Source organism: Erythrolamprus reginae, chromosome 1, assembly GCF_031021105.1.
Source record: "Erythrolamprus reginae isolate rEryReg1 chromosome 1, rEryReg1.hap1, whole genome shotgun sequence".
Classification (NCBI taxonomy): Eukaryota; Metazoa; Chordata; class Lepidosauria; order Squamata; family Dipsadidae; genus Erythrolamprus; species Erythrolamprus reginae.
In genome coordinates, this window is record NC_091950.1 from 246,449,633 (window position 1) to 246,471,490 (window position 21,858).

Consider the following 21,858-nt stretch of genomic DNA (forward strand, 5'->3'; position numbering starts at 1 on the left):
GATATCCATTTCCACATTTAAAAAAAAAAGATAATCCACCCAAGGTTTGGTGCCTGTAAGACATTTACATGTCTGGAGTCACACTCAACTCTCTCTAAACAGCATCTGTTAATACCAATCATCCAAGTCAGGGGTGTCAAACTCAATTTCATTGAGAGCCCCATCAGGGCAGTGTTTGACTTTGGGGGGCCAGGGCAGGCGTGGCTAGTTCAATATCATTTGTGTTGGGAGTGCCTGTGGCGGCCCAAGCACTCTGCCAGCGAAAATGGGCTCCCAAGCTGGTTTTGGCTGCAACAGTCTCCTGGAAGTTTGTTAATGCCAATGGAGTTTGGGAGACCTGCCTGCAGCCCTCCCAAGCTATGTTTTCGCTGACAGAGGGACTGTGGGCTGGCCCTTTGCCGTTTCCAGGCCTTGAGTTTGACACCTCTGATCCAAGGCATATTTTCATTAATATTATCTCACATACAAAGCTCATTTGTCACATTTGTTGTCAAAGGTGGAGAGATTCCTTGAAATATATTTTGGGAATACGTGGAGGATGATACAGGGAGAAAAAAGATAACAAAATTGGTTTGAGTGAGACCATAGCTTCTTGTTGAATGTTATATTTGCCTCTAGCCTTTTAGGAGTAACCTGGAGATGTTCTGAACAAAATTATAATAATGCCAAAAAACTTAACGAACTATATTTACCTTTGCTTCTCTTTTTTTTCTTTATTATGTCTCTCAAAATCACGTCCCCTGTCCTTTATCTCCTTTGGCTTTTCTTCTACCCTCTCTTTAGCTTTGTATTTTTCCTTATGTTTTTTCCCTTGGGTGGAGTCTTCTTGTACTGGAGGTGGTGGGCTAGGCGTGCGAGGACCTTTCTTTTTATTGTGGCTATTTTTTGAATTTCTAAAAATCAATACACAAGCCAGTATTTTAGAATTTTAATCAGCTTGTATTATAATAATATTACCTGAGTGCCCATGCAATATGTTCTGACATCTACAGTGATCTAGTAGCTGAGCAAATAAATATTGCATTAAACATCCACCTGAGGTCTCCCATAGTCACTGAAATAAACAATTGCAGTTTTTGATAAATCCATGGATAAATCTTCTGCATGTGACTCTGCCTAAGAGCTGGTTGCATAGGCCTATCTGCTACAAAAACTTCCATTTGGCAAAAGTGTACACATAAAGAGTGAAATCCAATCACCTAGGAGAAAAGAAATTAACTTTCCTGTCTATATCCTCAGAACTTGTCCAGAGTTATTTGCCAAAGCAGATATGAATGGAACTGCATTGAAGGGAAGACAGAGGAGAAATCCTTGTCATATAAGAGGCCTTCACCTAAAAGTCAGGTGTCAACTCTGAAGCAAAGCTGGCTGAAGCAATCTGTTGCTGCCTCATAGTTGCCATGAATTCTGAAGGAGGGAAGGGAGGGGGAAGTAGATAGACTAGCTAACAGTCAAAACAAACAGTTTTCTTGTGGGAACCAAGATCATCCCAACAGATGACCTTATCAAGTTGAAGGAGGAGAGGAGTGACCAAGCACCCTGCCAGCTTTCATTGGACAATGTGAGTTGGGTGATTTCTGGGGAGGGGAACATTTGATCCTTTAATTAGGCTAAAAACCACAGGAACTTTTATAGTTGCATTTCACGAGATGTGCCAAAATCCAATAAATATGTTCTTTGAAGAATCTACCTGCCTTGGAGTTCTGCTTTTGGTGGATGCATTTACTCAGAACACTGACACCAGGTCTAGAATCAATGCCAGGCATTTAGCATTTTACAAATTTCATAGAAATCTCCGTCACAAAAATTCTATTTCATACAAAACCATAGCTTGCCAATATTGCTGGTCGCCTCGTTGTTGGGAATACCCATGGGGTCATAGGATTACAGAAACATAGAAACATAGAAGATTGATGGCAGAAAAAGACCTCATGGTCCATCTAATCTGCCCTTATACTATTTCGTGTATTTTATCTTAGGATGGATATCTTAGGCATGTTTAAATTCAGTTACTGTGGATTTACCAACCACATCTGCCAAGCATCTACTACTCTTTCAGTAAAATAATATTTCCTCACGTTGCTTTCTCATCTTTCCCCCAACTAATCTCAGATTGTGCCCCCTTGTTGTTGTGTTTACTTTCCTATTAAAAACACTTCCCTCCTGAACCTTATTTAAAACCCTTTAATGTATTGATCATGTCCTCCCTTTCCCTTCTGTCCTCCAGACTATACAGATAGAGTTCATTAAGTCTTTCCTGATAGGTTTTATGCTTAAGACCTTCTACCATTTTCGTAGCCCGTCTTTGGACCCGTTCAATTTTGTCAATATCTTTCTGTAGGTGAGGTCTCCAGAACTGAACACAATATTCCAAATGTGGTCTCACCAGCGCTCTATACAGCAGGATCACAATCTCACTCTTCTTGTTTGTTATACCTCTAGCGATTAAGCCAAGCATTCTACTTGCTTTTCCTACCACCTGACCGCACTGTTCACCAATTTTAAGACTCTCAGAAATCACTACCCCTAAATCCTTCTCTTCTGAAGTTTTTGCTAACACAGAATTGCCAATATAATATTCAGATTAAGGATTCCTTTTCCCCATATGCATTATTTCACATTTGGAAACATTAAACTGCAGTTTCCATTGCTTTGATAACTAATCTAGGAAAGCTAAATCATTTGCCATATTACAGATGCCTCCAGGAATATCAACCCTATTGCACACAGAGTCATCAGCAAATAGGCAAACCTTCCCTACCAAACCTTCCCCTATGTCACTCACAAACATATAAAAAAAGAATAGGACCCAGAACAGACCCTTGTGGCACACCGCTTGTAACCAGTCTCTGCTCAGAATATTCGCCATTAACAACAACCTTCTTATGTCTACGCTTCAGCCAACTGCAAATCCACTGAACTATCTTGAGATTAAGTCCAATCTTCACTAATTTATCTATCAGCTCTTTATGTGGAACCGTATCAAAGGCTTTGCTGAAGTCCAGATAGGCAATATCCATGGCACCACCTTCATCCAACACCTTTGTGACATAGCCAAAGAAATCAATGAGATTAGTCTGACATGATTTGCCCTCAGTAAAGCCATGCTGATTTGGGTCCAATAAGTTATTGGGTTTTAGGTGCTGATTTATCCTGTTTGCCAAGATTTCTTGGCAAACAAAAGCACAAACCCACAACAACAATCCAGATAAAACATAATCATATTGTTATAAAATATTGCAATCTACTTACCTCTGTTGTTCCAGGAGTGGGGGAGATACTGCTGAAACCTTCTTCTCCCTCTTAGTGGTAGTGGAGGAAGATTTAGGGCTCGTCCTTAATTTTGGAGATTTACTTGATTTTCTTGGTGAAGGTGAAGATGATAATTTTGATCTAACTGCCTCTGGAGAAATCTTAAAAAGAAACAATTAATATTTTATAAAATCTAGTAATGATCTTACCACAAATAACAACCAAGTATCAATGAAATTGGTCCATACCAGAAAGCAATTCATTTATCTAATATTCATTATACACATGCATACCTAGCCACTAAGAACCATTGAAAGACAAAAAAATTGGTAAGTTTTAAATTTCATTATTTATTTGGGAAGAAAATGAGCTGATGCATAGCATTCAGCAGATGTTTTAAAATGTCTAATATGTCAATACATGTCATAAGCTGGTAAGAGTCATGTAACAGTTCGATTCGAGGGTATGTATGCTTGTGTATAGTATCTATATAGTCTATCTATATAGTATAATCAATCATTCTCTTGCACACAAACCTGTGTGTATATAGCTGACTGACAAGAATTACTATCCTGAAGATTTGTTAATTTGTTCAATACTGTCCACTCATTTGGTTATTTACGACTATGCAATGATTCTTTTCAAGATACAAACCTCTTTTTTAATTACTATTTCTTCTCTTTTGTCCATGTTTTCTTCTTCAAGCTTCATTAACTCTCTCTGGATTTTCTGGCGCTTCATTTCCAAAGACAATTCATGGTCATAATCATAATTAACATCTCCGTTATCTGAATCTTAAGTTATGAAAAAGAAGGCAGAAAGAGTGAAGGGAACAAAACTGGTTAGTAAACTCTTTATACAAATACATTCTAAAAATAATAATCATAATTCAATATATACTACCTTTATGATTTCCCATTTCATTTAAGAGTGATTCCAATTATGCAGTGAACATGATTTTTAAATGTTATTCAGCAGTGGCAGTAGTGTAAGCAGATTCAAAACAGAGTATGTATTTTCTCCATTTAATTCTTGAAACAATCTGCATCCTCACAGTCTAGCCATAGGCTGTATTAAATGCAAATCTAAATTTTCTTCCCAAAGGGAGAAGAGTTAAAAAATATTTATAACAGGAAGAAAGGGACAGAAAAAAAGGTCTTTGCTACTCTTTCTGTATTATCGAACTGGCTCTTTTAGCCCTAAAGAGACCATTGAGAATATTAATTAGAATCAGAAACCTCTGCAATTAAATCCCTCAGTGTTGCCTTTCATATGTGAACACAGCCCCCTCCCAAGTCCTGCTTTTGTCCTCTTTTCTGCTGTTTTTGCTTCCCGAGTTAGGTAGCAACAGCATACAAGGGTTTGCTCTACTAGAAATTTGCATAGTAATGACATCTCAAACAAGGCAAGACCAGGAGTGCATCCTAATGGCGTCAAAGATTGTTATTAAATAAACTGTAAATCAACAGTACAATGTAAAAAAGGTAATCCTCATTGACTGACCATTTGTTCAGCAAAGTTAGGATCGTACTGGAAGAATAACTATATAGTCTACTTATAACAATTTACAACCATCACAACAGTTCCTCAGTCATGTTATTGCCGTTGCAGTTAGTAGGTGTTGTCCTGTGGCTGAACTGCATTCCCCCCCACCTGCCCCCAAACTCACACATTGCAGAGTAGATAGACTATAGGGGAGGAGACTGCAAACAAGCAAACTGTTGGCTGTTCTAAACACTGAAAGCAATGCATCCATACCAGCAGTCTGGGACTCGGAGCTACGGAGGCCCTATGCAAACAACTTGAAATCTCTTTCTCTCCCATCTCTCTACCATGTGGCATGGTGGGGAGTGGTTTCTGTAGACTACATAAATAGCTTATAGTATTCTTTTGAAATTCAAAACAGAGCACTCTACGGGATAAAGATAAGTAGAGAGATGGATGAGGGAAGAGTAAGATGTTTGCTCTTCTATGCATCAAAAGCAATGCAATCACATTGGCAACTGGGGATCAGATTTGCGGACACACAAGCAACTTAGAGCAGGGGTGTCAAACTCATATCATCACAGCAGTGTCATATGACTTTTTCCTTTCGCTAAATCGGGCATGGACATGGTCAATGCATGACACATAATTAGACAGACCTGACTTAAGAGTATTCTCTTGAACTTTCTTCCTATTTCTCCGATTCCAATTTCTGTAGGCAATCTTATCCTTTGTTTGACCTTTATAAAAGGTTTAGAATGGCAAGTCCAAATGCATGTTAATTTGTTTGCAAGGTTTAATGGCATATTCTATTTACCGTCTCTATTTGTTTCCCAATCAGGATTTTCTTCTTCACTTTCTGGAGTCCTTTCTTTAGTAATTTTAATATCCTCCTTTCCCCTGTGCCTCCCTCTTGTAGACTCTTTCTACAGGAGAAAACATTAAAAAGTGACTTAGCGTTTTTCAAAGCAGAACATGAAATCTATTTTAACATTACTTTTATCTGTTGTGGTATAAGTCCACGGCTGACTTCATAACTCAACGCTTAACTTTCAAAAACTATATGGTGAAATAGCAAAATTAATAAAATGTTCTGATACATTTAATAATATATATTAAGAAAGCTACTCAGAGAAGAATATAACTCCAGATCAAATGCTAAATTGTGGTTTGGAATTCCAGAAGTTAAGCAGAAGCAAACCCTTGGCTTTAAAGTCCTTGAATATCAATATGAAACTGAAAGCTAATACTGATTATGCTCATGGGTAATTTCAGAAAACTTCCTATTCTATTATTATTATTATTATTATTATTTATATTTGTATGCTGCCCTTCTCCGAAAACTAGGGGCAGCTCACAAGGTACAATACAAAAAAACAAAGCATACAGGACAAATCTAATACATTTAAAAACTACAGTTGAAAACCCAATATTTTAATCACTCAACCAATTCAATCATGTCCAACTGTTAGTTCCTATTTCATTCCCTTCATGAAAGTTTAAAACCTGGATGTTGCAGGCAATCCAAATTTCCTATAATGTGTGAAGTAGAAGTTGTAGCAAACAGCATTTAACAAAGAAATCACAATTTGGAAGCTAGTTTGTAAAGCGGCTTTAGAACTGTTTTGTAATATTTTGCTCCCATTGCACATTATGGGAAGCAGCAATTAAGGGAAATACAAGGTGGCAATGGGTGGTAGCCTAGACCTGCAAAGAACTTATTTATCTCTTAAAATTAGATCTCCCCAAGTAAGGCTGTATTTTACTGATGGTACAATCTGTTCACAAATCAAAAATTGGAATTATAATTCAATGCTAGAATTGTCATCGTGTTTTTGTAACATCATGTTTTACAACTGTTGTCACTCAATAATGGCAATTCCAGTCTCAATAGCTGTGGTTAATCAAGACAATCAAAGAAAATCTCATTGATGGGTGTTCAAATAATGCAGCAGAAAGAGACAAAGGGCAACCCGAAGGGAATGTTTTGTAGGTTTAAAAACCTACAAAAAGAGTTATAAGACTCCAAGAGATAGAAATGAAATAACGATTAAAAAATCAATAGATGATGGAGCCGCCCCGAGTCCGTGGAGAGGGGCGGCATACAAATCTAAATAATAAATAAATAATAAATAATAAATAAACTCCAAAAGGTTTTAAGAGATGATGGATGATGATAAAATATATTAATAAAAAGAAAAAAATATAAAATTTAAATAGGGAAAATAGTAGCATACTTATTAACAGATAATAGAATATAATTAAAAATAAGATAAGCTTACTAGGTAGACATTTAGGATTAGGTAATATAACTGTATTATATTTCTTTTGCAGTGGCTGTTAAGCAATGTCTATAGTTGTTAAAACAAAATCAATGGTTTGCTATGGATAGTTTTGTCAAAAGTTGCAAGTAACTAGTTGCTTTTGGTAAAATTGCTGTTAAACTGTCTACGGAGTCTACGCAGAGGGGCGACATACAAATCTAATAAATAAATAAATAAATAATAAACTGACTGCAAGAGGTTGCAAACTGCCATACTGCAGCCGTTTGGCTAAGTGCCCAAAGTTTGGCCACATGACTACAGAGGGAGCCCGACCATTAAGTCTGAATCCAGCTCATAGATCCTGTGCTTTGGTTGGCTGTAACTCTGACTGGTCACTAAGGGACCAGTTGTAAGTTGAAGATTAATTGTATACAAAGAAGGAGAAGTTGGCTTGAAAAATACACATCTAAAGCTTATTTCAGCAGCCAGAAATGCAAGAGAGGGTGTTACTTAGTTTGGTAATGAAACATCTTCAGTAAAATCACCAAGTTCAGACAAAACCCAGCGCTCTATACTCCACCAATTTGGCAGCTTTTCGGGTACTGAATAGAACATTTGGGGACATGCTCCTATGTCACTGTTGTTTACTTCGCATGAAAGCCTGACAGCATTCCAAACAAAATAGTGTAAATTTGAAAACCCTTCATGCCTTTGCAGCCCCACTGCTTCCTGAGAAAGTGCTCTGGATAGTTTTTCTGAAAAGTAATACCAAGAAATTATGGGGAAATTGGTGAAAATCACACCATCCATTAGATCAGCAATGATCCTCTTGATTTCCTCTATAAATCTAAGAAGCTCATCAAGGCACAAACCTGGATCCAACCTATTATGGATAATTATATTTTACAGGACACACCCAGTGAAGGGCTACCAATTTTTTTACTACCACACTGTGGGCGTGGCACATGCAGGATACCCTGCATTTTCTTTCAACATCTTTCAGTGCAAATTGGGTGTTCTGGGGTGGAGCTCCATTTTCGCTACCCCACTGCGTTCTCCCCCCACCCCCACATCCAGGCAGCAGACCCCTCTGTTTGGTATAGTACTGTAGAAATCCTGAATACATATGCATCCTACCCTAACAGGAGAAGGCTGCTGTTCTTCTGTATTGTGTTTCTGGGATTCACTTTCAATGTCTTGCCGCTTATTCTTCATTCTTTCTCGAAGGTCCCCTGTAGGCCTTTCTGGTGACCTGTATAATGAAGACAGAAAATACAGCTGCTTCTATAGAATTTATTATTTAAGAAAGATAGCTCGGTTATAGGTTTTAAGTTCCGCAGTTCTGTAGCCCAGTTTCATTTTCCAGCCTTTCTAATTTTTTGTTTAACACAGTTCCTGTCATGTATGACAAGTCATAACTGATCTTGCCAAAGGTGGAGGGTATTTCTCTGAACATTTTAATAAAGCTAAACTACTGTTAACAATGGTAGAGAAAATGCAAACATGCTGGAAAAAACCCATTGGGCATATTCTCAAAGACCGTGATTCATTTCCTCAAAGAAAAGAAAAAGTTACACAAATAGACATTTAATGATATACCACAACAGCTATTTAACCACATTGGATAAAACTATGGACTGAACAAATACATAAGGGTTATTAAACCTTAATGTGAACCTGTATTTCATTCATTTAATCCTTTTAGTTGGCTCATTTTCATTAATTTTCCATTCAGAAAATTTTCCAATAAATATTAAAGATTTTCCTTTCTAACCAATGACCAACACAAAATGCATAAACAAGAGTATTATTAATTGGACCATAACCGACTTCACTAAGATTTAGAACTGGAGCTAATCAAAGACTAACCTAACTTAATCATTAAACTAATCAAACTAACAAAGCCAATCAATCGATCATCCCCAACAGTATCCAATTCCTGATCAGGCTTCACTTTTTTGGGGGCTATTCTCAAAAATGTTTGGGGGCATGATAAATATAAATCAACGATTTAAATTAATCAAAAATAATCTAAACTGTTTACATTTATCATTAAAATGTAATTCTGCATGTCTTTCTTACCTTAGTACAAATATTGCCAAGGTTATGTATGCCTGTTAAATTATTAAATTTAAATTGTTAAATTAAAGTCTATGGAAACAAAACAATCTGAACACTTAAGAATATTAACAATTAATATATGTAAATTTAATTAATGTAATGTAAATGTAATTAAATACATTTGTTCTGACACCTTCTAAAAGGCCTAAGAAATGAGAACTGATCTTAATTCTGAAGGAGAGTTTGGATAAAGTCAAAATAGAATAAGCTCAAATATTTAAATTGCTTAAAAGTTGATATTAACTTCCTGAATTAAGCCCAAAAAATATTAGCAATTGGTGCCACATTTTTAAATATTGCAGTAATGTGGTCACCGTTAATGGCAATTACTAAACTACAAAGAATTTGAAAACTGCAGTAATCAAAACATGAAATAGTAGGAGACAAGGGGATTATTATTATTAATTATTTAAACATGGTACTGTGTTTATTTTATTTTAGCCTGATAAAATTGGGTCTGTCTCGTTTGTCAATTCTTGCCTCTTAAAAATATCAGCTTTTAATTTCTATTTTTTTGACAAGTTATAGATGTGAAGAAGCTGGTAGGACTCTTGTAACCCTGTGCTTATGTGGAGCTGCCTGGGAGAAGAAAAACACAGCAGTTAGTTAAGACAGTAACAACATAGCAAAGGATGGCGAGAGGCAAAACAACAGTTGAGAAGTGTTCTGAATGCCACTGCTATCTGTCATAGGTAGCAAACATGACACAGGTAGCAAGTATTGCTCTCATCAAAGTAACTTTTCTTCATGTGACAATATATGTGCTCTACCTGGAGCTATCCTTGAAGAGTATTTGGAAGCTACAACTGGTACAGAATGCAGCGGCATGGATAGCCCCTCTGACGGTACTTGTGCACCAGCTGCCTGTTTGCTTCTGGATTCAATTCAAGGTGTGGGTTATCAGCCCTTTATGGCATGGGCCCAGGCTATCTGGGAGACAGTCTCACCTTGATGGAAGCTGCCCCTCTTGTTCCAGCAGAAAGGGCCTTCTTCGGATTCCAGTGGCTAAAGAGTTTTGGCTGGTGGGTCCAAAAAAGAACCTTTTCTGCTGGGGCCCCCACCCTTTGGTATATTCTCCTGTTGATATGAGGTTTGCTCCCACACTCCTGGCCTTCTACAAGAGCCAAAACTTGCTTCTGTTACTTGGCCCAGGGTCTGTTATGTTTGGGGCGGCTGACCAAGCAGAGTAGATCCCCACCGCCAAGCAACCCATCATCTCAGTTTATAACTTTTCAATCCCCACCCTTTTTAATTGTTTTGGATGCTTTTTATTACACTATAAATCACCCGGAGTCACTGTTATCAGTTAGATGGGTGGCATACAACTTTAATGAATAAATATATTTGTCACTGGTTCACATCTAACATTAACTTATGGAGAATCCTGATCACATATGGCTATTCCCTAATATCTGAATTCACCACATATCAACTTTCTGCATAACAGACTGCTCCATCTAGGAAAAAACAATGCAATTTCAAGATTTCAGGGCTGCCAAAGTAGATAACTTCTTGGTAAGATACTTACAAGAGTTCTTTTCTGCCAGCACATCCTGGCATTCATTTCTAACATTTCTAACAATTGCACACAATACTTTAGTATAAAGAGAAAATATGTAAGCTCCCTAAATAAGGTATACCGTATATATTAGCCCCAAAAATGGGCTGAAAAACACAGCCTCGGCTTATACTCGGGTCACCACACGAGGGCGCCATTGCTTGAGCCAGAGCGAGGAGGCACCAGCTTTTGTCCCCTCTGGCACGCCGTAGTTCCTCTCCCTAGCTCAAGCAAAGAAGGCAGCCATTTGCAATGGTGAGTCGGATTAAAAAGGCCCCCTGCTGTCAGATTCTCCTCCCCCTCCTTTGAAAGGATTTAAACTGTTTAAAAAATGGTATTTTGTGGTAGTTGCTGTCCTTGCTTGGATAGGATCTAATAATGTGTTATGAGGCAGAGCTAGACAGGAATTCTTTTTCTATCTGTCTATCTTTCTATCTATCTATTTTTCTATCTATCTATTTTTCTTTCTATCTATCTATCTATCTATCTATCTATCTGTATCTATTTCTTTCTATCTATCTATCTATCTATTTTTCTATCTGTCTGTCTATCTTTATATCTATCTATCTGTCTATCTATCTATCTATCATCTATCTATCTATCTGTATCTATTTCTATCTATCTATTTTTCTATCTAACTATTTTTCTTTCTTTCTATCTATCTATCTATCTATCTATCTGTATCTATTTCTATCTATCTATCTATCTATTTTTCTATCTGTCTGTCTGTCTGTCTGTCTATCTATCTTTCTATATCTATCTATCTATCTATCTATTTCTATCTATCTATCTATCTATCTATCTATTTTTCTGTCTGTCTGTCTATCTATCTCTCTATCTATATCTATCTATCTATCTATCTATCTATCTATCTATCTATCTATCTATCTATTTGGTTTTCTATGCTGATAACCTCACAGCAGCTAATGCTGAAGCTCTTCTTTGGATACACTTATTTGTTTGTTTGTTTATTTATTTAATTGGATTTGTATGCAATCCCTCTCCAAGGACTCAGGGTGGCTCACAGCATATATAAAAACAGAACAATAATGTAAATCCAATTAATGATGAGAAGGAATCCAGTTTTGAAGGATTTTAACTCTTAGGTTTTAGCTTTGTTCCTGATCGAGCTACTTTTTTTACTTTTTAATTTATTGTTAATATTGTTAATTTGTTTACCCTCTTTTAAATTTACAGAGCTAGTTTACTGGTTTTCTTTAAAATAAATATTCTAAAACATGTCTCAATTAATGTAATTTTATTGTTTTCCATTTTTATAAGTTACCAGTAGCCACTGCATTTTCTAACCTCGGCTTATACTCGGGTCAATACGTTTTCCCAGTTTTTGTGGCAAAAATTGGTGCCTCGGCTTATACTCGGGTCGGCTTATACTCGAGTATATACGGTATATCAATGAGAATTAAGACACATATTAGAAACAGATAGATTATAAATTTGTTACTAATTTCAACAAGAATGATCCCCCCCACATATTTGAAATTACAGAATACTATAGTAATACAGAGAAGTAGTTTTTATGTTTAAGTACCTAATATTTATGAATAATCAATTGCATTGAGAAAAAAACCTGGCTTGGGAAATGCCTGCAAGTAACTAATCACCTCAATAACCTCGAGCAATTAATATCTTTCTTTTTCTACATCTTCAAATCTGAAGAAGACTGTCAAATTCAAATCTGAGGGAATACTCATTCTTCATTCTCATTCGCTTCATTCTATGTTAACTACTGAAAACTCAGTATATACCCAGTTTGAAACACATACACACATATATAGCTAGAGAACAAAGACAAACAAATGAAATTTGATCTGTATCCCAAAATCACAAATCATCTGCAACTCACATGCATTTTTCCCATGCTTGAATAACTGAGCTTAACTAAACAGTAGTAAAAATTAACATTCAAAAATATGGGTGTTTTTCACACGTAGAAAGAGAAATTATGTAATGTACACGGCATCTATTTTGCCTGAAAGAGATACTGGCAATCTAAAAACTTGTAAAAACAAATACAAAAATCCCTCACTACTTCGCGGTTCATATTTTGTGGATTTGCTATTTCACGGGTTTTCAAAGGGGGCTTAATCCATTAAAAATTCATAAAAGTCTTCTACACTACTACTGTACTCTATTAAAGAAACTGGTAGGATATAACATGTAGTTCCAGCTGAGAAACATTATAGAATGACTGTTTAAGGCAAAGGGTGGGTTTTAAAAGTCCAAAAATTCATTAAATACATTAAAAAATATCTTTCCTCTACTTCACAGAAATTCATTTTTCACGGGTGGTCTTGGAAAAAATGAGAGATTACTGTAACAGGCAATCCCTGGGTTAGGAACATCTGCCTTAAGAACCACCACTACATACGAACAGGCTGTCTATATTTATTTATTTACCAGTACTGTATTTATTTATTTATTCGATTTTTATGCCGCCCTTCTCCTTAGACTCAGGGCGGCTTACAACATGTTAGCAATAGCACTTTTTAGCAGAGCTAGCATATTGCCCCCACAATCTGGGTCCTCATTTTACCCACTTTGGAAGGATGGAAGGCTGAGTCAACCTTGAGCCGGTGATGAGATGAACCGCTGACCTGCAGATCTACAGTCAGCTTCAGTGGACTGCAGTACAGCACTCTACCTGCTGCGCCACCCCTATAATTAAAAATGGTGGGTAGTATTATCCTTCCTCAAGCCAACGAACTGCTGAAATGACACAATGCTTTCAGAACGCTGTGTGTTTTTACTATAAAGCCTGTTTTCAGCAGATCCTGAAAGCACTGCAGGGTTAGCAGTTCATTGGCTTGAGGAACGGGAACACTGTCTACCATTTTTAGTTCCAAGTTACATACAACTTCTAGTTAAAGACAAAATTAGGAACAGAACTTGCTGTTTACCAAGGGACTGCCCATAGAAATACTTTCAAGGATGTTCAATGTTATTTATTAGTCCTAGTTTGCTACCATTCTCATTTTGTTCCTGAGTACTATTCAAAGTATTTGCTTCTAGTTGTAAAAATGTACCAGAATCTTTTTTCAACATTTTTCCACCAAGAAAAAATATAGTTAGTTGCAGTTGTCTATTGTGAAAAATTTAAGTAAATGGAAGCCAATGTGTAATTTACAAAATCTCCATATTATTGTAGAAAAGACACTTACTCTTACAGATCTTACTCTTCCATTATAGGATGAATTATTAGAAGAATGCACATTATTTTTTTGAATATGAGATATAAATGCTCATTATTTTGACATTCAGATTTAGCTTAACTTAAAATCCTGAGGTACAGTAAGACAAATATTAAATTGGAGGAGGGCAAGGGCTTAAATGAAACAGAAAATTCAAGATATTTAAAAATGGATATAAATATTCACTAACTTCAGATGTTTAAAGATATAGCTTTAGAAAAATATAATAATGGTGCTATTTAATGCTATTATTTAAGATAAATATTCTCTTTATAATTTAAAACATATTAAATTAAATTAATAGTTATAAATATTAAAATCTGCCATTAATTTGCTAATTTAATTCCCTCAATAGTAAGTTAACAAGCAATTTATCTTGTTAACAAGGTAAGCAATTATCCTGTGGGAAACAGTTGCTAAAGGGGGAACGTAAAATAATGTTGATAAAGACTGAAAATAACTGGAAACATTCAGTATTGGAGAACTATTCTAAACACAACACATTTTTCAAAACAGATAAGACAAGTATTTTAAATTTAAAACATTTCAAATTTTTGCACACAGCTAATTAAGACAATTCTTAATTATTACCCTATTATTCTTAACCATATTATTTTTCAGAATAATTGTTTCCCCATAACAGCCAAAAGAAAACAACTATTTTCGTTAGATCTGAAGAAGACATAAATGCTTTGATATACTGACCACTCCTGGACCCAGGACCGTACCAGAACCAGGGCAGGATTGGACTCTCCAGCAGCGCACATAGAACGAACATTCAGGTAAGCCAATGTTCATTCTCCTGTGTGCTGCTATGGAGAGTCCAAGTATGGGATATACCCAAGCTAAGTCGATGTTGGGCGGAAAACAGATTGGTCCCTTTGGCCGGTAGAACCCATTGCGACACTCTTCTCATAAACACTGCCTCCGCCAAGGAGAACATGTCCAGTTTGTCATTCCTCACAATGAGAAAGACCACGTGACTGCTCTGTAAATCTCGATAGAGGCTTGCATTGTCCACACCACTGTGGTGGCCGCACTCCTGGTTGAGTGTGCTGCAATGTGGCGAGGGGTAGGTCTGGCCTGACGCTCACAGGCCAACGCAATGCAGGCCTTCAGCCAGCAACCAATCGTAGATGGTGATACTTTCTTGCCCATCATCCTGGGTTGGAAGGAAACAAAGAGACCCTCAGAGTCCCTGAACCGTTCTGTTCACCTGATGTATTTGTGTAACCCCGGCAAATATCCAACATATGCCACCGTCTCTCACTCAGATGTCTAGGATCCAGACAGAAGGATAACTTCCTGAGTCCTGTGAAATAAGGTACTGACCTTCAGCACAAACATAGGGTCTAAGCAAAGGACCACCCTGTCAGCATGAAATACAGTAATACCTCATGATACGAACTTAATTGGTGCAAGGAGGAGGTTCGTAAGACGAAAGGTTCGTAAGACGAAACATTGTTTCCCATAGGAAACAATGTAAAGTCAATTAATCCGTGCAACAACAAAAAAAACCTCAAAAAACCGCTGCCGCCCAGCTGTCACCTTTTAAAACAGCCTGGGGGCTTCGGCGTTCGGAGGCTGCTGAGAAGCCCCCCGGCTGTTTCAAAAGGTGACAGCCGGGCGGCGGGGCTTCTCAGCGAAAGTTCGGGTTTGGGAGGCTGCTTTGAGGAGGCGGGGAAGCCTCTTGCAACAGCTGCCACAGCCGCCGGCTTCCCCGCCGCTCGCCCGCCGAGGATGCTGACCTGCTGCCTCGCGGGGAAGCCGGGCAAGAGCGATCTTCTGCTGGCCATGGGCGAGCAGCAGGGAGCCGCCCATGGCCGGCAGAAGATCGCTCTTGCCTGGCTTCCCTGCGAGGCAGCAGGTCAGCAAGAGCGATCTTCTGCCGGCCATGGGCGACTCCCCGCCGCTCGCCCATGGCTGGCAGAAGATCGCTCTTGCCCGGCTTCCCCGCGAGGCTTCCCCCATCTTCGCCCGCCGACCGCCCGTCCAGAATGCTGACCTGATGCCTCGCGGGGAAGCCGGGCAAGAGCGATCTTCTGCCGGCCATGGGCGAGCAGCGGGGAGTCGCCCATGGCCGGCAGAAGATCGCTCTTGCCCGGCTTCACCGCGAGGCATCAGGTCAGCAAGAGCGATCTTCTGCCGGCCATGGATGACTCCCCGCCGCTCGCATTGGGGTGGGGGGGCTGTCAGGATACCCCCCCCCAGCACTTTGCATCCCGCCGGCTAAGAGCAATCGGGCAGCAGCTTCTGCCGAACACGGGTAATGAGCGGGACAGAGAAGCGGGGAGAATCAGGAGGCTCCTTTGGCGGCTGGAGGCTGCCTGGCTTTGTGTTTTTGGCTGGGGGAGGAAGCAGTAGGACCTTCCTAACTCCCTCCCCCCTAGCCAAAACCCCAAAGCCTGTTTGCTGCCACACGATTTAGCCAGGACAGGAGCGAAGTGACGTGGAGGAATGGGGAGCTGAAACAGCCCGGTTTCAGCTTTCCATCCATCCACGTCACTTCGCCGCTAAATCGTGTGGCAGCAAACATGCTTTGGGGGTTTGGCTGGGGGGGAGGGAGTTAGGAAGGTCCTACTTCTTCTCCCCCCCAGCCAAACCCCCAAAGCATGTTTGCTGCCACACGATTTAGCGGCGAAGGGACGTGAAGGAATGGAAAGCTGAAACAGCCCGGTTTCAGCTTTCCATCCATCCACGTCACTTCGCCGCTAAATCCGGTGGCAGCAAACATGCTTTGGGGGTTTGGCTGGGGGGGGGGAGTTAGGAAGGTCCTACTTCTTCTCCCCCCCAGCCTAACCCCCAAAGCATGTTTGCTGCCACACGATTTAGCGGCGAAGTGACGTGAAGGGATGGAAAGCTGAAACAGCCCGGTTTCAGCTCCCCATTCCTCCACGTCACTTCGCTCCTGTCCTGGCTAAATCGTGTGGCAGCAAACAGGCTTTGGGGTTTTGGCTGGGGGGGGAGAAGTAGGACTTTCCAGCAGCCTCCGAACGCCGAACGCGGAAGTTCGGCTTTGCGGTTCGGCTTCAGGAGACAGATGGGAAGCGGCGCGGCTGTTTTAAAAGGTCGCAGCCGGCCTGGGGGGCTTCCCAGCACCCCCCGAACCCCAAACTTGTGCCGAACTTCCGGGTTCGGGGTTGGGGGGGTGCTGGGAAGCCCCGCCGCCCGGCTGTCACCTTTTAAAACAGCCGCGCGGCTTCCCAGCAGTCTCCGAACACCGGTTCGTAACTCGAAAAAAGTTCGTAAGAAGAGGCAAAAATTTTCTGAACCCCGGGTTCGTATCACGAGTTGTTCGTAAGACGAGGGGTTCGTATCTTGAGGTATCACTGTATATACAGCTCCTGACAGATGGACAGGGCAGCAAGCTCTGAAATCCTGTGCGCCAAAGTTACTGCAAATAGAAAGGCAATCTTGAAAGTCAACTGTCTAATACTAGTGTCACAGGAAAGCTCAAATGGAGATGTCGTGAGCACTTGCAAAACAACTAACAGGTCCCAAGTAAGGTACCTGTGAAGAGATGGCAGATGTAAATTGTAAACTTCTTTCAAAAAACTATGCACTCTCGGGTGATGCGAGAGAGGGTGGTGCCCTCACCTTGAAGAACAGTGCCTAAGCTGGCCACTTGTCTGTGAAAGGTATTGGTAGACAGTTCTTTGACCAACCCTACCTATAGAAAGTACAAAACCTGTGGTACTGTCGCAGTAATAAGTAATAAGTTCCAAGTGGCACACAACAACTAAAAGCCCTTTAGGTAGCCCTGTATATGCGGTATATCTTGATCGTCGACACCCTTCTGGAAGCCAGAATGGTAATTACATCCCCCAAAGTGTCCTCTTCTTCGCTCCCCGCTCAATTGCCACTCGGCTAGCTTGAGCTACTGACGCTCCAGAAGTGTTTGAACCATGGCCTCCTTGGCCAATAAGGAGCCACAAAGATCACCTCTGCTTCCTCCTTCATGATCTTCCAGATGACACACAGGATCAGGGGAGTGGGAGGGAAGGCGTACAACATTTCTGTCAATTAAGGAAGTCATTGTACATTGGTCCCATCTGCTGCTGGATAGTGGAATCAGGAAAAGTGTTGGTTCTGATTATAAAGCCCTACATGGCATTGAACCAGATTAATCACTATCTTCTGCTTCATGTATCCCAGCGGCCAGTCAGGTCCCACAAAGTGGGCCTTCTCTAGATCCTGTCAGCCAGGCAATGCCGTTTGGCGGGGCCTAGGGGAAGAGCCTTCTCTGTGGTGGTCCCGGCCCTTTGGAATAATCAACTCCCTCTGGATATTCGTACCGCTCCCACCCTCCCAGCCTTCCGTAAGGCCTTAATATGCATCTCTACTGACAGGCCTGGGGTCACTGGAATTTTAACATCTACTCCAGCCTATGATTGAATATGGCAAGATGAATCTGGATAATTGGTTTTAAAATGAATTGGGGTTTTAGAAGAGTAAATTAGTTAGATTTTTAATATGGTTTTAGTATTGAGGTTTTTAGAGTATTTTAATATTAGATTTCTTGTATATTTTGTATTTGCTTCATTGTGAGCCACCCTGAGCCTCATAAGGGCTGCACAGAAATCTAATTAATAAATAACAAACCAATAAATAAACTAATCGGGGAAGTTGTGAATTCTGAGGGCTGGCGAATAAGTCTAGAGGCGGATGTCTGAATCTGTCCACAAGCTGATTGAAAAGAACTGGGTGAAGTTGCCATTTGTCTGGTCGAGTGTTGTTCTGCTCAACCTATCCACTTGGGTGTTGGCCACACCCGAAATATGGTCGGCTCATAAGGAGCTCAGGTGAGACTCTGTCCAGGTGCGTAAGTTCTGAGCCTTGCATATCAAAACTCTGGAGCAAGTGCCCCCCCTCTCTGTTCACATGCGCCTTTGTTGTGATATTGTCCTTGAGTAGAAGTACATGTTGGTCTGAGATCCCATAGAAGTGTTGGAGCACCAGATGGGCTGCTCTCAGCTCCAGCCAGTTGATGTCATTGAGGAGGTTCCGTCATGACCAATGGCCCCAATGACCTTGTTGTTGAGATGGGGATTGGCACCCTGTCCAAGGATCGCACCTATTTGACTATGTCCCTTAAACTGTCCCTGCGGTCCTGCGAGAGAAAAACTAGAGAGGACTGGGTGTCGATTACTGCCCCCAAATGAGTCAGCCTGGTTGACAGGGTAAGTTGCCTTTTCTCCCAATTTATAGAGAAGCCATGTTCCAGAAGTGTCTGGATAATGACACTGAGATCCCTTTCCTCCTGCATCGACAACGATGCCTGAATTAACATGTCGTCCAAGTAACATTACAGACTGATGGGCTTGGTGCGAAGATGTGCAGCTATGACATCCAGCAACTTCATGAACATCCTTGGGGTGGAGGATATTCCAAATGGAAGGGCCCTGTACTGCCAATGGTGGCCCGCCATAAGCAAATCTGAAAAACCTTCTGTAGAAGGGCCTGATGGACATATGTAGGTATGCTTCCTTCAGATCTATGGAGATCAGAAAGTCCTCTTTCCAGATGCAACCCAGGATAGTAACCAGGGATTGCATTTTGAACCTTCTGTATTTTATGTACAGGTTGAGGTCCTTCAAATTCAAAATGGCCCTCTGACCCCCTGAGCTCTTGGGAACCTGGAAGAGGACCGAATAACATCCCCTCCCGTCCTGGTCCTTTGTGCCCATTTCTATGGCCCTGATATCTCTCTAGTGTTGGCTCTGCCAGCATGGGGTCCCTTTTTGTGGCCTCTCTGGAGATAGGGTATTGAATAAACTGATGGGGGGGCTGGATAAAAATTCCAGAGTGAGCCCAAGCCTCACGGTTTGTAGAGCCCATGCATAGGTAGTTGTCTCTCACCACTAGTTGGCAAATTCCTGTAACTTGCCCCAAATGGGAATAAATAGCCTTGAGTAACTTATTGTGTTTGTATGGGTGGTTGCTGTTCTCATGGAGGGGTCTCCTAAACTGAGGTTGATAAGCCCTGTCCCGAAAGGATGACCTGTCCTGGGATCTGTCCTGGTAGGAAGAATACTAACGTTGATAGGACTGCCCCAGGTGATTGCCACTGAAAGGATTGCCTTCTGGAGAAGGCGGAAGATTTCCTCTCTGCCTGTCTATATGATTGAGGTAAAAGCTTCCCTTTGTCCTTCCCCTCCATTAAGATTAAGTCTAACACTTCCCAAAATAACTTATGACCCTTGAACGGGGTCGATGCCAAACACCATTTGGACTTCACATCGGCCTTCCACAAAAGCCGTCTGGAGGCAACATTCAAAGCCAGAGTCATAGATGCGGATCTTGCTGTATTGATGTCGCATCTGTCATATATTCAGCTACAGCTATTAACTTGTGAATGTCCTGCTATAACCGGATATAATCTGCGGAAGCTCTGTCTTGCATTTGATGGAGCCATAAAAGTGAGGTCCTGTGGCAGACCTAATAGACGAAGCGGCTTCCTGATGAGTTTTAAGAGCAGACAGTTCCACCTTTCTATCCTCAGCCTTTAGAGCTTCAGCTAAGCCAGAGGATGCCAAACTGACCAGAGGAGGATCTATGACTGGAAGTTCTAGAAGTTCCTCCATCTGCTGCTCAGTGGAGTACATGCGCTTATGCATGCCACTAGGAGCCGGTACAGAACCTAGGTGTTCCTACTGCCCCGATGTTGCATCAACAAAATATTGTGGCACCTCCTGCTCCGACATCTGTTCTGAAAACAGGTTGGTGGCGAGATCCTGAGGGGCCACAGACCAATCCTGCATGGCACTAGAGCCATTTAAGTTAGCAATGGCCTTGGCCTTAAACAATAATGTGCTAAACTGGGCCGCATTGAAGAGACCTGAGTATGCAAGTCTACCTGGAGAAGTGCACTCATCCTCAGAAAAAGTTCCTCCAAATCTTCATCCACCCCCTCTTTGGGATGGAACACTATGCTCTGATGAGGTTAGGGAACGAGATACTTCTCTGAGAGTAATTCTGAGGAGAAACCCTGGACCCTTGGCCTAACAAGCCCCCTTGGGCCAAAGCAGCATCAATTTTCATGACGATGGTTTTTAGAATAGCATTGTTCAACTCCACAAGTAACACCTGGATCGGGAGCTCAGATGGCCTGAGTCCAGCAACAGTGGATGTAAAGGTGGCAGCAGGGCCAGATGTTCTGTCTGCCATCCATGACTGAGCCCCAATAGCTAAATTACCAGAGTTCAGAACTCCTTCCCCTGATAGCAACTAGGAAACTGGTTTGAGGTTCAGTTAAAACATTAGGAGACCATGCCAATTTTCTGCTGTCTGAGATTGAGAGGAAGGAACAAAAGTCCCTGGGTTATCAGCTGCAGGAGCCTCCTCAGAACTGCCAGCAAAATGGGCCTGCTTCTTCAAGGCCTTTTGTCTCCTAAGGGCATCCTTATCAGAAGCAGATGATTTGGATTTGGAATGGGAAGACTTGGACCTGGTAGAAAGGTCCTCTGCCTCCTTTCTAGCCTTTTTTGGCTGGGAACATTCCTCCAAACTATGAGAGATGGAAGAATCAGCAGAGCTGCTTCTAATGGAGGCTCTTAGCTTAGCCATAACAACTGTTGTAGCAATTAATGTTGATGAAATTACTCATCCAGGCCAATTACAACATGAATGCTGTCCCACAATGGCATCAGAAGTACTCACTGCACCTCACAATGTGGAAAATAGCAATTAGCAGCAGCAGCAGCAGCAGAAGCAGCAAGAAAAACACAGGACAAAAGCAAAAGTAGCAGTAGCAGTTTTGACATGAGATCAGCAATATGGCCACTGAAGCCAGAAAAGCTAACTGTCTCATGACTGTCAGCCGTCAATACGGCCGCTCGCATGGAGTAAGGCTGGAATTCAGCAAAATAGCCTTTCCTAAGCAAAGTCTGTTGCTCTAAGCTCCTCCAAAGGCTTGCTGTGCCCCTTCCGGGTTCCGAGCTGGAGCTTCAGCCAAAAAAAGGCCCACAAA

At 40.9% G+C, this 21,858-nt stretch overlaps 1 protein-coding gene across 16 annotated transcripts in view; it reads right to left on the reverse strand.

Annotated features, from left to right (window-relative positions):
- ZC3H13 (zinc finger CCCH-type containing 13) overlaps positions 1–21,858 on the reverse strand; it is a 61,568-nt gene that overhangs the window by 22,739 nt on the left and 16,971 nt on the right. For 11 of the 16 annotated variants that reach the window (XM_070732739.1, XM_070732734.1, XM_070732732.1 and 8 more), the window contains 5 exons: positions 8,139–8,253; positions 5,555–5,663; positions 3,907–4,046; positions 3,253–3,413; positions 693–893 (listed from right to left, as the gene is read on the reverse strand). In XM_070732739.1, the coding sequence (XP_070588840.1) occupies positions 693–893; positions 3,253–3,413; positions 3,907–4,046; positions 5,555–5,663; positions 8,139–8,253 (726 nt within the window). The remainder of the gene's footprint in view (positions 1–692; positions 894–3,252; positions 3,414–3,906; positions 4,047–5,554; positions 5,664–8,138; positions 8,254–21,858) is intronic. The other 5 variants (XM_070732737.1, XM_070732735.1, XM_070732736.1 and 2 more) reach the window with 1 other exon arrangement.